Genomic DNA, 17913 nt, shown 5'->3' with positions numbered 1-17913 from the left:
AAGATCATGGCATCTGGTCCCATCACGTCATGGCAAATAGATGGGGAAACAGTGGAAACAGTGGCTGACTTTATTATCTTGGGTTCCAAAATCACTGCAGATGGCGACTGCAGCCATGAAATTAAAAGACACTTCTTGGAAGAAAAGTTATGACCAACCTAGACAGCATATTAAAAAGCAGAGACATTACTTTGCCAATAAATGTCCATCTAGTCAAGGCTATGGTTTTTCCAGTAGTCGTGTATGGATGTGAGAGTTGGACTATAAAGAAAGCTGAGTGCCGAAGAATTGATGGTTTTGAACTGTGGTGTTGGAAAAGACTCTTGAGAGTCTCTTGGACTGCAAGGAGATCCAACCAGTCCATCCTAAAGGAGATCAGTTCTGGGTGTTCATTGGAAGGACTGATGCTGAAGCTGAAACTCCAATACTTTGACCACCTGATTCGAAGAACTGACTCATTTGAAAAGACCCTGATGCTGGTAATGATTGAAGGCAGAAGGAGAAGGGGACGACAGAGGATGAGATGGTTGGATGGCATCACCAACTCAATGGACATGGGTTTGAGTAAACTCTGGGAGTTGGTGATGGACAGGAAAGCCTGGTGTGCTGCAGTCTATGGGGTCACAAGGACTCAGACACGACTGAGTGACTGAACTGAACCAAACTGATATGTTCTAGCTGGGGGAGAAATGCATGTGATTTAAGACTTCAAACTGTGGGCAAGCTTGACTCCTGAGGTTCATTCATCTCTAATTACTATCATGCCCTTGCTAGTTTTAACCTGTGCTTTTTTTGTGAAAGACAGAGAGGCATATACACAGGGAGAGGTGAAGAGCAAAAATAGTGGAAGGGAAGGAAACAGTGAGCAGGGAAATTAGCATGGTCTGGACGAGAAACAAACCTAGGATGACATCAGAGTTTCAAATGGGGTCTGATGGATTAAGATAGTGACAAGTGACAATGGAAGCAAAGAGAGAATTAGAATTGCTGGTCTGGAGCTAACACTGAGAAATCTGGAGAAATGGTTGAAAAAGTGGGAGTGCCAAGAAAGATGGAGAAAAAGATCTGTCTTACTTGGTTTACTTCCAAGGAAAAAAGTAAGAATGAATATAGTCCAGTGCGGACCTGAGTCTTTAGGAGGAGAGATTGACAATTGTTTCAGGGAAGGTGTTTATCTCAAAGATGGAAAAGCAGAATAAGGCTTCAAAAAATCTTTCATTTCCCCCTTTTCCTCCAAAACAATTTATTTTTCGACTCTAAAAGGAAAGAAATTAACAAATATCTGTGGAACAGTACAGAATGAGCTGCTTTTCCTGGCGTTAGTTTGAGTAAGTGTAGATGGATCCCAATAAGCAAGAAAAAGTCCGAGTCTTCAACAAGCTTAACTTAATAAACATAGAGATGAAAGAAAGAATCACGTACAATCACAATAATAGGAGAGTCACGTGGTACTGTAAGGAAAGAGAAAATCTGACCAGTCTCCAAACTAGCTGAGACTTAGGTGGACAAAAGCTAAAGACTATATACAATAAGGAATTAAATTTTATAATGGAAAATTTCAAAAAATTTACAAAAATAGAAAGAATAGTATAATGAACCCCCATGTACTTAACTTCAACAATTAATCAATTTGTGACCAATCTGGTTTCATCTATCCTAACTCCCCTAGATTATTTTTCATGTGAATTCCAGACATATCATTTCATTTGTAAATATTTCAATATATATTTTTAAAATATAAAGATTCTTTTCAAAATATTGTCAAGATCCTTTATCCTACCTAAAATGTAATAATAATTCCTTAACATAATTTTTCCAATTGTCTCATTTTTAAAAAAATTTGGAGGAGAATTGAAACAGATTCAATTTCTTTTAATCCATAGTTTCAACTCCCACACTCTTTCTTCTTGGGATTTATTTATTGAAGAAACTATGTTTTTTAACTGTATAGCCTCTACATTTTGAATTTTCCTGATTGTATCATCATAATGTCATTTAGTATGTTTCTTGCCCCTGTGAAGCTCAATATTATTCAGGTTCAATTTTCTGGTAAGAATATTTCTTGGGTGGAGGTCCATACATATGTACACAGTATCTGGCTATCTTTTAGGAAACACTGATGAGCCTTGCCTATGCCCATTATTTCACTGCGAATTGCAAAATGGTGGTATTTTATAATTACCTCCTTATGTATTCTACCATTATTCATTTATTAACTAAACTGTTTCTATCAAGAAAAACAAAGGGCTTTAAAGTGGGAACAAGCTAATATCTCTCATCTAACAAATGAGGTTACAGATATAGAACCTACCTTACCTGCGTCCTGTGTCCAGTTGCCTGTTTCTCCTTCCTTCATAATCAAGATTTCAAATAATTAGTCTCAGATACTTGTCTCCATTTTTGTTTTTCCCAACTAAGCTTTATTCTGTATTTGTCTCCAAACTCCATTAAAACTGCTCACGCAAAGAACTGTCAATATGCATGCTGACATAGCCAATGGAAGGAGTTTTCTTTAAATTTGAATTTAAATGAAAACAATGGCCATTTTCCTATCTCTCACTTGATCCCTCCAGAGCATTGTGCTATGGACACGTCCCCTTCCTGCCCTGCTGGTGTCTGCAAACCCACGATTGCCTGGATTCCCTCCTAACTCTCTGGCCCTCCCTGCTCAGCCTCTCTCATTAAGTTCCTTGATGTTTTCTCATCTCAATATCTTTTTTCTGTCCTTGCTCCTCTTTCTCTCTGTTGTCTCATACCTCTCATTCATCTTATCCTCTCTCATGGCTTTAATTTTTTTTTTTTTAGTATTCATTCATTTGGCTGTGCCAGGTCTTAGTTGCTGTTGTGGAATGCAAACAAACTCTTAGTTGCAGCATGTGGGATCTAGTTCCCTGACCAAGGATTGAACCCCAGACTCCTTGCATTGGGAGCTCAGAGTCTTAGCCATTGGACCTCCAGGGATGTCCTTCTCTCATAGCTTTAGATTACACTGTCACTGGACAATCCCAGTCTGTATCTTTGGTCCAGATTCAGCTCCTGAACTCCATGCTACCAATAAGCATTTCACTTATAGGGTCTCGACAACCTCAAAGTCAATGTGCCTTTTTTGGAGCATCATGAGCTATCCCTCCAAGTCTGTTTCTCTTCTCCTAGCCTATATGTGATAATCAGTTAGAGCAAACTAATAACCCTGTCCAGAAGGTGGAGAGTCTGTCCAAACTCCCCCTCTCCATCCTTACTCAGTCTGTCACCAAACCCTATAAACTCTGTCTCCTAAGAATCACTATGTGACCCTGTTTCTCTCTGTTTTTTCAATGACATGACTTTCATTCAGACTTCATTGTATTTCTCAACTCCTTTTTTTGCAGCATCCTGATTTTCAACTTCTCCAGAGCTGTTGAACTTCCTCATATTTTGAATCCCAAGTTCAGATCCATCCTGTTAGCCCAGAGAGGGCTTGGAGTGGCTTGTCCCTCCTTTTCACCCTCTTTTCCTCATACTGTTCCCACAAGGACCCTTCATTTCAATTAAGCCACCTATTATGTCTATTTCCCAGCTGTGTGCTTTTACCGTGCTGTTTCCACTCGACTCCTACTTTAGACTTAGCAGGCCACATACGGTATCTGCCTCTTCTTCTTGGTTATGTTTTACAAGCTTTTAAAAATGTAAGAACCATTCATCTGTAGATTGTATTTTGTAGGTAGAGTTGACAAGATTTGTTGAAGAACTGAATGAGGATACCTAGGACTCAAGGATGACTCTAGATTTGGGACCCAAACATCTGGGAGAATTTGGGTTTAGTTGACTGATGTGAGAAAGATGTGGTTGGAACGGGCACATGGGGAGGACTGGGAGCTCAGGAAGGTGATGACTAATAGCCCCACAGGCTCATGGGTGGCCAGTGATGACGTCCTGCTGCTGAATGGGTTGATGTCAGCAGCAGGGAGAGACTGAATGTATTTAAAGTGCTTTGTACATTGACCTGTCCTTTAATTAATCACTGGGGTCATGTTTCCTTTGACAAAATTCTGGATATGAACTGATATACTGGGTGATGAAACAATTCAAGGAGGATCTTGACAATTCCAGAAAGATAGGCTAAATCAAATAAGATGCAATTAACAAACAAATGGGCTTCCCAGGTGGCACTAGCGGTAACGAACACACCTGCCAACGCAGGATACATAGGAAATATGGGTTTGATCCCTGAAGGAGGGCATGGCGACCCACTCCAGCATTCTTGCCTGGAGAATCCCCATGGACAGAAGAGCCTGGGGGCTACAGTCCATAGGGTCACACAGAGTCGGACATGACTGAAGTAACTTAGCGTGCACCTATGCAACCTAAACACAGTCTTGCAAACTTCAGCTCTCCAAGCAATACCTACTTGAGGAATAACTTCATTGTAAAAAGCACAGTGGTCAAACAGATCTGGTCTAAAATCCCAGTCTGACCTTCTTAGTCCTGTTCCCTTGATTAAATAAAATGACTTTCCTGTTTATGAAACAATATAGTAATGAGTAACCTTTGCTCAAAGGATTATTATGAAAATAAAATCAACTAATAAAAACACTTAACACATAGCCAAGGATGTATTATAATAGATGCTTGGTAAATAAAATGTTTTATTATCAGAACACGTTTCTTCCTATCATTTTTTTAAAAAATTAATTATTAGCAAAAATTTGAGTTTGGGATGTGCTTTTAAGAGCCTCTTGAAATTTTAGAACTAAAGGTTTTCTAGTACCTGAAACATTATTTCCTCAGAACAAGTTTTCTAGTCAGTCCAAATTCCATCTGAAAATCTCAGCTGCCTTCTCTTTATTTTTTCAAATTCTGCTTTCACCTCTTTCTGCCTTAAGATTAATAACCTATTTTATGTTTTCTGCTGTATTTTAAATGACTCTTTTATATTTGTTTACAATTTTCTCCCTTTATCTGACATCTTAGAAGACTTTCCAGGGCTTTTTCTTAATATTTTTTTTCTTCAGATATAATTTATATATTACAAAATTCACCAATTTTAATTATACATTTTGATGAGTCTTGACAAATGTGTGCCCCATAAACAGAATATTTGAGCCTATACTTTTAACATTTTCTTGGTGAAAATTATTTAATTTCTGAATATGTTTATAAATGACAAATCTGTAAGTTTAAAAAACACATAGTTTTATTGGGTATGAAAGAGAAATTAGGAATACATTTAAGAATAGTTATTAAGAAAGGCAAGAGAATTCTGAAGAATCTATTAGATTATTGTCTTCCTTTTGTCCTCTAAATAAGATAAAATGTTTGCAGAAAATTAAGATCTTGCCAAGAATAAATTTGATTTCAGAATACTTAATGCTCTGCTTGCAACTGCTGATGAGAATTAGGGCACTAATTCACTTTCTTAGTCTTGGTCTTCTGGTTTGTCTCCTTTTAATGTTAATATGTTCAGAACCAGGGTATGGTTGAAGAAAGGCAAGACGGATAGAAAAGAGAGCAGAGGGAGGTGGTAAGGCCAGTGGGCACATAAAGCACCAAAATCCTCTTAATTTGCTCTTTCAATAATGTAATTACATGGAAATAGTGCCCTGTAATGTAGAGCAAATTAAGTGTTTAAAGCACAACGTGAAAGCATAACTATTAGAAAATTGTTTGAAATAGAAACATAATATGCCAGAGTCATTATGGTTTGTGAAATGTGCACAATGATATGATAATGCTTCTCAATGCTTGTTTAATGTAAAAAGGAGGATTTGTAGATATGGGAGAAGAAAAAAGAAAAACAAAAACAAAAACACCTGTAAATGGAATGCCAAAATTGACTGGAAGGGCAGGTCGGTGGAGACAAGCCCTCTCTTTCTTTGGCTCCCCTGTGTTGTTCCATGGGTCTCTCCACTCCGCTTTGCATTTGTTTACAGCTTTCTCCCGTTATCTGACATCTTAGAAGACTTTCCAGGGCTTTTTCTTAATGTTTATTTCTTCAGGTATAATTATATCTCCCCACCTCAGTCCCCTCTCCCCACTCTCGACATGTGTTCCCAAAGCTCCTCCATTCTTTTGCCCTTTATTTCTGGGCATTTCCCCAAGTTTTTTTTCTTCATCCTTTCCTTTTTCTCTCTGTGCATAGTTTCTCCTTTGCAGATCATATTTATTCCCATGTTTAAGGAACTGTCACTTCCTTTATTGAAATAAAAACCCAAGATCTACCGTCTTAACATTTTTATTAAGTATACAATACAGTATTGTTAACTGTTGTCTGGTATACTTTTCAAGTTAGTGTTGCTTCAACTCTCGATTTCTGCCAATACCCTTTCTCATCTCTTTTCCTGCTTCTATTAAAGGCATTACTATTTGCAATTATTCAGACCCAAAGCACTGAAGTAATTTTTTCTCTCCCTTTCTGCCAGTGAGTGAGCAGTCACAGTCCACATTATCTTTTGCAAAGTCTTCGCAGTTCATCCCATCCTTCCCATCCCCAGCGCCCTGCCTACAGACACTTGAATTCAGGTCTCTGTGCACAGATACTGTTGGCAAAGTGTCCTGACTGAGCCACACAAGTCTACCAAGTCCTGGATCTAACTCTCAGCTACACCAACCGGGAACTGGGCCTTGGGAGCCTGCAGAGAATGGGTTGTGTATTGCTGTCAGGTCCACTTTAAAAGATGAAAGTAAAAGTGAAAGTCACTCAGTGGTGTCCGACTCCTTGCAACCCCATGGACTATATGGTCCATGGAATTCTCCAAGCCAGAATACTGGAGTGGGTAGCCTTTCCCTTCTCCAGAGCATCCTCCCAACCCAGGGATTGAACCCAGGTCTCCTGCATCGCAGGCAGATTCTTGATCAGCTGAGCCACAAGGGAAGCCCTTAAAAGGTGAGAATGGCTTAAAATGTGAAAGAAGAGGGAAGGAGAGAAAGTTTAATGGGCCTAGAAAAAGAGAAATAGTCACAAGTAAGAGGACCTGAAAAATGTGGTTTTATGGAGCCAAGATCTAAGGTTACGCCCTTGGCTCACAGAATTGTCTACTGAGCAGAAAACACTATGCTTTTCTCGGGTTGAAACATCACTGCCCCAGGTTTTACTATCAAAGTCAAGATAATGATGTAAAAATACTTACAGATTAAACACAAAAAGCATTGAACAGACTTCCCATGTGGAGGAAATAGTGTACTCTCTAGTTCTTATATTTATGTTTTATTACATCCATGTGTTGAGTCTGTGTGTCAGTCAGTTTTTTTTTTTTACCATCTCTCAGTCTTTAGAACATCCTGTGAAGGAGGTATTAGTACCCATTGCACCTTCCTTTACAACCTAGAAAACATAGGGTCCAGGGTATCAGTTGAGCCAGGATTCAGATACAGTTGTGTCTGACCCCAAAGTCTATGTTTTAGCCATTCCAGCTCTCTGCCTCAAATAGCACAGAGGCATAAGATTCTTCAACAACTATCTTTAGAAATTTCAACACTTTAAGCCTTAAATTTGAGAACAGTGATATTTTAAAGGAATTTGTCTCTAACAATCTAGTTAGGTCAAGAATTTGAAAATATCCCCTGAAGTCTCTTATTCTACAGAAAAGTGACATTTCAATTGTTTTGATGCCGAGTAAAAAGATAAGATAATCAATAAAATGCCCTTTTACACATGTAAGAACCACAATTAGTGAAGCTATTACAGTATTACTCATTCAACTCATGCATTTGAAAATTATTTTTGTCTTATTTTATAAATAAAGCCATAATGAGTTTGGAAGTTACCCATTTCAGTTAATAGATGCTTAGATACAATGGTATATTTTATAGAAATAAATTCTATGAAAAAAACTTAGTGGTATCAGCTGAGCTATTTCTGTAATAACTATCTGACACTGTGTTTGATTATAGTTACTCTGTGTATGTTCAATCATTTCTTGCACAGTTCAGTATGACACTATTAACGTCTGTTTACTTGGATAACAGCTAATCTGTTATCCAAGTAAATCTAATCTAATCCAAGTTCATCTAATTATGAAATAAATCTTTCATAATAAATAAAGTTCAAAATATATTGAAAGAAAAAAATGTACTTACAACAAATACATTAGTGGTTGTTTATAACTTGCTTCTCATATAAGCATAAATTACTAAATGCATTCTTACACTACATATGGTAAATATTATATTAATTTTGTTTTATGGATAATTGAAAAGAACTGTTAAAAATTGGTGTAAGCTAACTGACAACCATAAGTACCATAAATATACTTTGGTCTACTTCTGTTTCTACTTTTTAAAGCTATACATTAACATTAAAACCTATACATTAACACCATAGCCCTGGAGAAGGAAATGGCAACCCACTCCAGTATTCTTGCCTGCAAAATCCCATGGACAGAGAAGCCAGGCGTGCTACAGTCAGGCTGTGGTCTATGGGGCTGCAAAGAGTCAGACACGATTTAGCAACTAAACACCACCACCACCCACCATAGAGAAAATGCATTTCATGCATATACAACAGTAATTCCTGTGACTGCCATGTCTTTTTGGATTGATAGGAATTTGTGTTTCCTCCCTATCTAGCTCTCAATCTAAAAGGAAATGTTTAAATCAGAAAACAGAGACAAGATCCTGTGCCAGCTCTGGTGTTAACTCAAGTCAGTTATGTAGCTCGGCTCTCTATCAGAAAGCTCGTCTTGCCCTGCTCCTGTCGGGTGATAGTTGCATACAAAGCAAGGAAACCCAAAGCATCTTCTTTTCTGAGTCTTCCCTTTCAGTTAAAGTGAATTTCTTTTTTGAAGTCTTACGATGCGAGGTGAAGAGCAAGTATCCTGGGCTGCACCGCATGAGACCCCAGACCTGTTCCTGACTGACTGGGGCTGGACCCATCTCATCTTCCTTGGGAGGACAGTGGCAATACCTGGCTTGGAGGCTTTCCATGAGGATAAAATAAAGACTAGTGCCTAGAATACAGAAAATTCTACACAAATAGTCACTATTATTGCAAAACCTAAATTTTATTCCATCGCTATATTATTGAAGTATAGCACATATGTAGAAAGTTACTCATCAGGGTTCAACTTACTGAAATTTCAGAAGCTGAATAATTCTTTGTAAAAGGCACACAGATTATGAAACAGAAAGGGTGAAAAGCTCTCTCCAGGCTCCCTTCTAGATGCTACCCCTTACTATGGGTAGCTAGCATCCTGACTTCTGGTTGGTTTCATTTATGGCTATGTGTTAAACCTTCATATTTCAGTAACTGACAGGGGATTTATTATAATAACATTTTATTTTTGGCTCATATCTAAGACAGACTTATTGCTGATTAATCTTTTAATGGGCTTCCCAGGTGGTGCTAGTGGTAAAGAACCTGCCTGCCAATGCAGAAGACCTAAGAGGCGTGGGTTGGATCCCTGGGTTGGGAAGATCCCCTGGAGGAGGGCAAGGCAACCCACTCCAGTATTCTTGCCTGGAGAATCCCATGGACAGAGGAGCTGGGTGGGCTACAGGCCTTAGGGTCACAAAGAGTTGGACACGACTGAAGAGACTTAGCATGCACACAATCTTCTAATATGTATAAAAACATATCATACATAAAATATTATGTAATAAAATAGGATATTTTTAATATTTTTTGTTTTCTAGGTTGAAAAAACTCCTTGAACAGGAAAAAGCTTACCAAGCCCGCAAAGAAAAGGAAAACGCTAAGCGGCTCAACAAACTGAGAGATGAGCTTGTGAAACTCAAGTCCTTTGCACTCATGCTGGTGGATGAAAGGCAGATGCACATCGAGCAACTTGGCCTGCAGAGCCAGAAAGTACAGGACTTGACTCAGAAACTGAGGGAAGAGGAAGAGAAGCTCAAAGCCATCACTTCCAAATCCAAAGAAGACAGGCAGAAATTGCTCAAGTTGGAAGTGGACTTCGAACACAAGGCATCAAGGTTTTCCCAGGAACATGAGGAGATGAATGCTAAGTTGGCCAGTCAGGAGTCTCACAACAGACAACTCAGACTCAAGCTGGTTGGCCTGACTCAGAGAATCGAGGAGCTGGAAGAGACCAACAAAAACCTTCAGAAGGCAGAAGAAGAGCTTCAGGAACTAAGAGATAAGATTGCCAAAGGGGAATGCGGCAACTCCAGCCTCATGGCAGAAGTGGAAAATCTACGGAAGCGCGTGCTTGAGATGGAGGGTAAAGACGAAGAGATCACGAAAACCGAGTCCCAGTGCCGGGAACTGAGAAAGAAACTGCAGGAGGAAGAACACCATAGCCGGGAGCTCAAAATTGAAGTTGAGAAGTTACAGAAGAGAATGTCGGAACTGGAGAAACTGGAAGAAGCGTTTAGCAAGAGTAAATCTGAGTGCACCCAGCTGCACTTAAATCTGGAGAAAGAAAAGAACTTAACCAAGGACCTGCTCAACGAACTGGAGGTGGTCAAGAGTCGGGTTAAAGAACTGGAATGTTCTGAAAGTCGATTGGAAAAGGCTGAATTAAGCCTCAAAGACGATCTTACGAAGTTGAAGTCCTTTACCGTGATGCTGGTGGATGAAAGGAAAAATATGATGGAAAAAATAAAGCAAGAGGAGAGAAAAGTGGATGGACTCAACAAAAATTTTAAGGTGGAGCAAGGAAAGGTTATGGACGTCACGGAAAAACTCATCGAAGAAAGTAAGAAACTTTTAAAGCTGAAATCTGAAATGGAGGAAAAGGTATACAATTTAACGAAAGAGAGAGATGAGTTAATAGGCAAACTGAAAAGTGAAGAAGAAAAATCCTCCGAATTAAGCTGCAGTGTGGACTTATTAAAGAAGAGACTTGATGGAATAGAGGAAGTGGAGAGAGAAATAACAAGAGGAAGGTCTCGAAAAGGACCTGAGCTCACCTGCCCTGAAGATAACAAAATTAAGGAACTAACCCTGGAAATTGAGAGACTGAAGAACCGTCTGCAACAACTGGAGGTGGTGGAAGGGGACTTGATGAAGACGGAAGATGAGTATGACCAGCTGGAGCAGAAATTTAGAACTGAGCAGGATAAGGCCAATTTCCTCTCTCAGCAATTGGAGGAGATCAAACACCAAATCGCCAAGAACAAAGCCATAGAGAAAGGCGAGGCCGTGAGCCAAGAAGCTGAACTGAGACACAGATTTCGGCTGGAAGAAGCCAAAAGTCGCGATTTAAAAGCAGAGGTCCAAGCTCTTAAAGAGAAGATTCACGAACTGATGAACAAAGAAGATCAGCTTTCTCAGCTCCAAGTGGATTACTCTGTCCTTCAACAGAGGTTTATGGAAGAAGAAAATAAGAACAAAAGCATGGGCCAGGAGGTCCTCCATCTGACCAAAGAGCTGGAGTTGTCCAAGCGATACAGCCGCGCCCTGAGGCCCAGCGTGAACGGGCGCAGGATGGTGGATGTTCCCGTGACATCCACGGGCGTGCAGACGGATGCCCTGGGCAGCGAGGCGGCGGAGGAGGACACACCAGCCGTGTTCATCCGCAAGTCCTTTCAGGAGGAAAACCACATCATGAGCAACCTTCGCCAGGTGGGACTGAAGAAGCCTCTGGAACGTTCGTCGGTTCTCGACAGGTATCCGCCCGCGGCCAACGAGCTCACCATGAGGAAGTCCTGGATCCCGTGGATGAGGAAGAGGGAGAACGGGCCCCCGGTGGCTCCGGAGAAGGGGCCCCGCGCCAGTGCCAGCCCAGGGCACCCAGGAGAGCTGGTGCTCTCGCCCAAGCAGGGCCAGCCGCTGCACATTCGTGTGACCCCGGACCACGAGAACAGCACCGCCACTCTGGAGATCACCAGCCCCACAGCAGAAGAGTTCTTCTCGAGCACCACCGTCATCCCCACCCTGGGCAACCAGAAGCCGAGGATCACCATCATCCCCTCCCCGAACGTCCTGTCTCAGAAGCAGAAAGGCGCAGAAGCTACCCTCGGCCCGGAGCGAGCCATGTCTCCGGTCACCATCACCACCTTTTCCAGGGAGAAGACCCCAGAGGGCGGGAGGGGGGCGTTTGCCGACAGGCCCACGTCCCCCATCCAGATCATGACCGTGTCCACATCGGCGGCCCCGACGGACATCAATGTCCCTCCCGAATCCCAGGAAATGCCCGTGGGAAGGACGGTCCTCAAGGTCACCCCGGAGAAGCAGCCTGGACCAACCCCAGTCCGGAAATACAACGCCAATGCCAATATCATAACCACGGAAGACAACAAAATCCACATTCACCTAGGCTCTCAGTTTAAGCGAGGCCCGGGGACCTCGGGCGAAGGGGCGAGTCCGGTGATCACTGTCCGACCGGTCAGCGTGACGGCCGAGAAGGAGGTGTCCACCGGCACCGTCCTTCGCTCGCCCAGGAACCACCTGTCGCCTCGCTCTGGCTCGAGCAAAGTGACCAGCACCATCACCATTACCCCGGTCACGACTTCATCAGCCAGAGGAACCCAGTCAGTGGTGAGTAGAGAGGGGTCCTGGTTCAGGCCAATGCGAGGGTCAGGCGGGCAAGTGAAGGCTGAGAATCACCCAGTGCCCAAAAGACAACCAAAGCACATGTCTCTCCTCCGCCCAAACCCAATACCAGATGTCTCCCGGGAGACTGTCTGCATCAAGAAATGAGAATAAAAAGGGGCCTCTTATTTTATTAATTTGAGCTAATTGTGAGGGATAATTTCTTTTTGTTGTTTAAATCATCTTGACTTCAAAACCCTCTTGCAAAAGTGACCTCTTGCCACATCAGCCTATGCTAATAATACGGCTGAAAATTTGATTTTTAATGTTTAAGTTGTTTTAAAATATAGAGGCTGGAAGAAACGGCCAATGTGCAAAAAAATGAAAACTATTCCTGGGTTATATTTCCAGAACCTCAGACATTTGATATTCATTTATGTATGGTCATAGTCATACTTTGTTTAAAAAGTAAGATTAAAAGATTATGCTATCAAAAAATTTTTAAAAGTAAAAAGAAGTGAATTTATATGTCTAAACACTGTATTTTATTAATAGTACAGTGCAGTGAGCAGGTGCTTGATAAATATTTAGTTAAAACCAGCTGGAAGGCTAAATGGTTTATAGGAAAGCATGTCCAAAGTATAAAGGCCAGAACTTAAAAATAAATTCTGTTTTTCAAAATACTTCCAGTGATTTTCTTCACTTATTGGCAACAGTCGGTAGATGAAATTATAGAAGATCGTGTGTTATTTAGATATTAATTTAAGCTAATAGACTAGAAATTGTGATCCCTAATCTCTGAGCAAGTTCTGCAGCAGATATTAGAAAGTCTTAAAAAGATAGGAAGCTTATTATTTAAGTATAGAAACTGTGGCTTATTTGCCTGTATCTTCACTATAATTTACTTTCATTCTCTGTGCACAAGCATAAACCCAGGACAGGCTTCAAAGAGTAAAGTACTTACAAACTGCTTTGTCAGTAAAGCTTTTTGTTATTGGCTCTACAGGAGCTGAATATCATTCAGAACTGCTCACCCTTCTCAAATGGTTCAATACTGTTTTTTTAAGCAGCACAGCATAGCTGGGATTTTTTTTTTTTTTTTTTTTATAAAAGCTAGGGGAGGTGTAATTGTTGTAATTTAGAGCAAAGTTTCTGCTGGAACATCTTATTCCCATTTTAAGGGTCAGATCAAGATAGCCCTCCCTTCTGGAGTAACATTTCGGATTACTGATTAAAGCCCATATGCAAGTAGGACTTTAAAACAACTATCTAAGATTGCTAAGGCCTAAATGCTTTCCCACCTACTTTAGGTAGATCAGATCCCAAAAAATCAAGGTCAACAATAAGTTTGGGATGAATAGTGTGACTAGATCATTTGTGCAATTTTAGCTGCTCTTCAGGCAGCAGGTTGGGTGCTGACTGTAGAGAGGACTGCTGAAATTCTTGGCTTAGTGGGAGAGGCAGGATCGGATCCCATCTAGTGGTTCTGTGAGGGCGTGGTGTACAAAGGAACCAGCGGATAAGTCCTCCCCGGGGGCAGAGGTATTCGCAGATAAGGAGAGAGGGCAGCTCGTGCACAGGGGCGGCAGTGTGGCAAGCTGTCACGTGTGGGACAGTGAGCAGTCCCTTTGGGCTGCAACAGTCAGACCTGGAGACACTATGCAGGAGCAGAAGAGGAGGTGCACACTGGGATCAGAAGCTGACGACATGTGTGTCTTATTATGGAATTGACATTTAATCTCAAGAGAATAGGCCAAGGGAGCCATAAACAGGGTAGTGATTTTTAAAATGACATTATTTCTGATTTAGATATGTTTATAGAACTATTTAAAGGATCAGTTGGAGGCAGCAGAGGCTGAGGGAAGAGATATGGTTGCAGTTCTCTAGGCTGGAGATGTAAGCTTGAACTGTGGGAGTGAAAATGAGGATGTGCATGTGTGCCTGCCTGCTCAGTCATGTCCGACTCTTTGTGACCCTTTGGACGGTAGCCTTCCAGACTCCTCTGTCCATGGGATTTTCCAGGCAAGAATACTGGAGAGGGTTGCCACAGAGATATACTGAAGACAGAATTGAAGATTTAATGACATATTGAGTTCAGAGGGTAGCTCGGAGGTTTCTGGCTTGGCCATGGGGTGGATAAAATGAGAAATCCAGGGGATTATTGTTTTGGTAAGAAAATAAATAACGTTTGGGGCATGTTATAATTGAGATGCCTCAGGGACCCTGGAAATGTCTAGCATGTGGTTAGAAATCTGGATCTGCATTTAAGGGGAGCCTTGTGATGTGAGAGTTGGATGTGAGAGTTGGACCATGAAGAAAGCTGAGCACCGAAGAATTGATGTTTTTGAACTGTGGTGCTGGAGAAGATTCTTGAGAGTCCCTTGGACTGCGAGGAGATCAAACCAGTCACTCCTAAAAGGAAGTCAGTCCTGAATATTCATTGGAAGGACTGATACTGAACCTGAAGCTCCAATACTTTGGCCACCTGATGCAAAGAACTGACTTATTGGAAAAGACACTGAAGCTGGGACAGATTGAAGGCAGGAGGAGAAGGGGATGACACAGGATGAGATGGTTAGATGGATGGACATGATCCATCCATGACTGGATGGACATGAGTTTGATCAAGCTTTGGGAGTTGGTGATGGACAGGGAAGCCTGGTGTGCTGCAGTCCATGGGGTCACGAAGAGTTGGACACGACTGAGTGACTGAACTGAACTAAACTGATGGCTCAGGGTTCAGGGTCTCAGACACATGTGGGTGACAACTCAGGTAATTTTCAGGGTGAGTGTGGAAAATGAGAAGAGGACTGAGAATGGAGCACGGTGATACCCACATTTAGAAGGCAGGCAAACTGGAACTGGGAGCCATTTTGAAAATGAAAAGGAGTCAGAGACGATGATGAGACCCAAGGCGATGGATGAGACCCAAGTTAGATATCACAGCAGGAGAGTTTTAGGAACTCCTTGAAGAAGGAATCATCTCTTATGTTGTTGGAAGAGGGTGTTTGCTATGACCTGTGTGATCTCATGGCAGAACTCTGTTAGCCTTTGCCCTGCTTCATTTTGTACTCCAAGGCCAAATGTGCCTGTTAATCCAGGTATCTCTTGACTTCTACTTTTGCATTCTGATCTCCTATGATGAAAAGGACATCTCTTTTTGGTGTTAGTTCTAGAAGGCTTGTAGGTCTTCACAGAACCTGTTAACTTCAGCTTCTTTGGCATCAGTGGTTGAGGCATAGACTTAGATTACCATGGTGTTGAATGGTTAGCCTTGGAAATGAACTGAGATCACTGTGTTGTTTCAAGAAGGAGGGTGTAGGGAAATCCCCTGGCGGTCCAGTGGTTAAGACTCCACGGTTCTGCTGCAGAGGGCATGGGGTCTGATTCATGGTCAGGGAACTTAGATCTAGCATGCCCTGCCACAAGGCCAAAAAAACAAAATGGAGGATGTGGTCAACAGTGACAAAAAAGAGAAGAGTTGGCCTCATTAGGAGGGGAAAGGAGAGCTGCTTCATCTAAAGAAAGTGGAGGTGGTTTGGGGACAGGAGGGATAAAAATGCCCAAGTGTATGCAGGGTGGCCTGTAGTTTTTCTGTGAAACAGGAGTGAAGGTCAGGGGCTTGAGAAGAGAAAGACGCTGGGCATAGATGTTCAGGGAGAGGGAAAAGGGGGTGATGGAGTGGACTAGACAGCAAGCCACTCCAACTTTCTAACAACAGTCTTCTCTGGGGCGGGCTCATCTGCGGGTGGTCCTGTGGTGTGCTTATGTTCAGATGGATGGCATTTCCAGGGCGAGACTCACCAACGCGGCCCTTGTGTCTCTGTCTTTTCTTCTCTTGCAGTCGGGACAAGACGGGTCAGCCCAGCGACCTACACCCACCCGCATTCCTATGTCAAAAGGTATGAAAGCAGGAAAGCCAGTAGTGGCAGCCCCAGGAGCAGGAAATCTGACCAAATTCGAGCCTCGAGCTGAGACTCAGTCTATGAAAATAGAGCTGAAGAAATCTGCAGCCAGCAGCGCTACCTCTCCTGGAGGGGGGAAGGGCTGAGGGCAGTGGCGGAGGGGGTAGGTCGAGCAGATGCTCCTGCTGCTGTCTGTCCCTGCCCACTCGCTGTGTGTACTAACTGGAGTTTTTGATACCTTGTTCATAAAATAATCAACTAATAGCCATGTGTCTTTCCTATTTTGTGGATTTGTTTTGAGGCCGGGACATAGAACTCACTAGCAAAACTACTGTATGTTACGTGCTTGGCAGAGAATGCTGGGCCTGAGGCAGGGCCTGACCCTTAGAGCCATTTTTGCTTCGAGAAAGTAGACTCATCAGTTGAACCAGTAAGATTATGGGGGCGAGGGGGCGGGAGAGGGGCCTGGATCACAACCTCTCCAAAGCTGCTGCCTTATTTCCTAATTGTAAATGAAATTAAGTAGGCCTTGTTCCACCATAACTGATTTTTCAAAAGCTCTTTTCTGAAATAGGAAATAGTTTATCAGTTGTCATTTGCTTCCATTGAACTCCAAATTTGCTTCATGTGCGGGAAACAGACAAACAAACAAAAAGCAGAAACCATCTCCTAATTCTTTCAAGGCCTGGGCCTTGAAAGTTTTGCAAAAACAAAGCCCCGAAGCCAATTTCAGGAGACAATTCCAATGTGAAATAAAATGGAAATAATATATGGAATTCTAAAAGCAGAGTTTTACTTATTTGTGTGTGTGTGTGTATTGTAAAGATTTTGGAATTTTAGAGCCATTAATGTCAGACTCACGCTCTACTCAAGTGTGCAGTTGATTTAAATTGTGAAGTGGTGCTGCCAAGTGGCCCTTTATAACTCAACAGAGGTTGTAATGGATAGAGAATAGCGGTCAGTAAATTTTGATACTTTGTTGCCAAGATATAAAATGACATCATGCATAGCTTAATTGAATTGAAACATTTTCACAGTCAAGTGTGGACTTTGCAAGTACAGAACCAGTTCAGGAGTGTGTGTGTGTGTGTGTGTGTGTGTGTGTGTGTGGTGTGGTGAAGTGTATTATTACTTGTGTTTGTATCATTGTTGTTTATTTTAAGCATGTTTTAATATGCATGAAGAGTGAGTGAATGCAAAATTCTGTTGTCTGCGAGATTAACCATGTTGATGTGGACGTAGTGCTTCATAGTCAAGTAACCACAAATGAGCTCAAGGCTGATAACCCTCAGCTTAGCATCTGAAGTCTCAGGTAGGCAGCACCTTTCCAAGTCTTTGAGCCAACTGGGTCAACTTTACAACACAGTAAGTACTTAGTTACGAGTTGCTATTTTTCACTTCTAAATTGTGAGGGTTCCAAAATCATTTGGATATAGTCCCTGCTCTTGATATTTGTGTAAAGGTAGATTTTTTTTTTTTTTTTAAAGACATATGATTGGTTTTTAGCCCATTGTTTAAAAGTGAAAGTCACTCAGTCAAAATCCAACTCTTTGTGACCCATAGCTTATACAGTCCATGGAATTCTCCAGACCAGATTAC

At 41.7% G+C, this 17913-nt stretch overlaps 1 protein-coding gene across 4 annotated transcripts in view; it reads left to right on the top strand.

Annotated features, from left to right (window-relative positions):
* Nucleotides 1–17913, top strand: part of FILIP1 (filamin A interacting protein 1) — a 214126-nt gene that overhangs the window by 180701 nt on the left and 15512 nt on the right. For 2 of the 4 annotated variants that reach the window (XM_043439715.1, XM_043439717.1), the window contains exons 5-6: nucleotides 9610–12415; nucleotides 16254–16573. In XM_043439715.1, the coding sequence (XP_043295650.1) occupies nucleotides 9610–12415; nucleotides 16254–16460 (3013 nt within the window). In that variant the 3' untranslated portion in view covers nucleotides 16461–16573. Of the gene's footprint in view, nucleotides 1–9609; nucleotides 12416–16253; nucleotides 16574–17913 lie in introns of those variants that run through there. The other 2 variants (XM_043439716.1, XM_043439718.1) reach the window with 2 other exon arrangements.

This window comes from Cervus canadensis, chromosome 20, assembly GCF_019320065.1.
Source record: "Cervus canadensis isolate Bull #8, Minnesota chromosome 20, ASM1932006v1, whole genome shotgun sequence".
NCBI lineage: Eukaryota > Metazoa > Chordata > Mammalia > Artiodactyla > Cervidae > Cervus > Cervus canadensis.
Note: the sequence above shows the minus strand (reverse complement) of the source record. Positions and strands in the feature narration are given on the sequence as shown.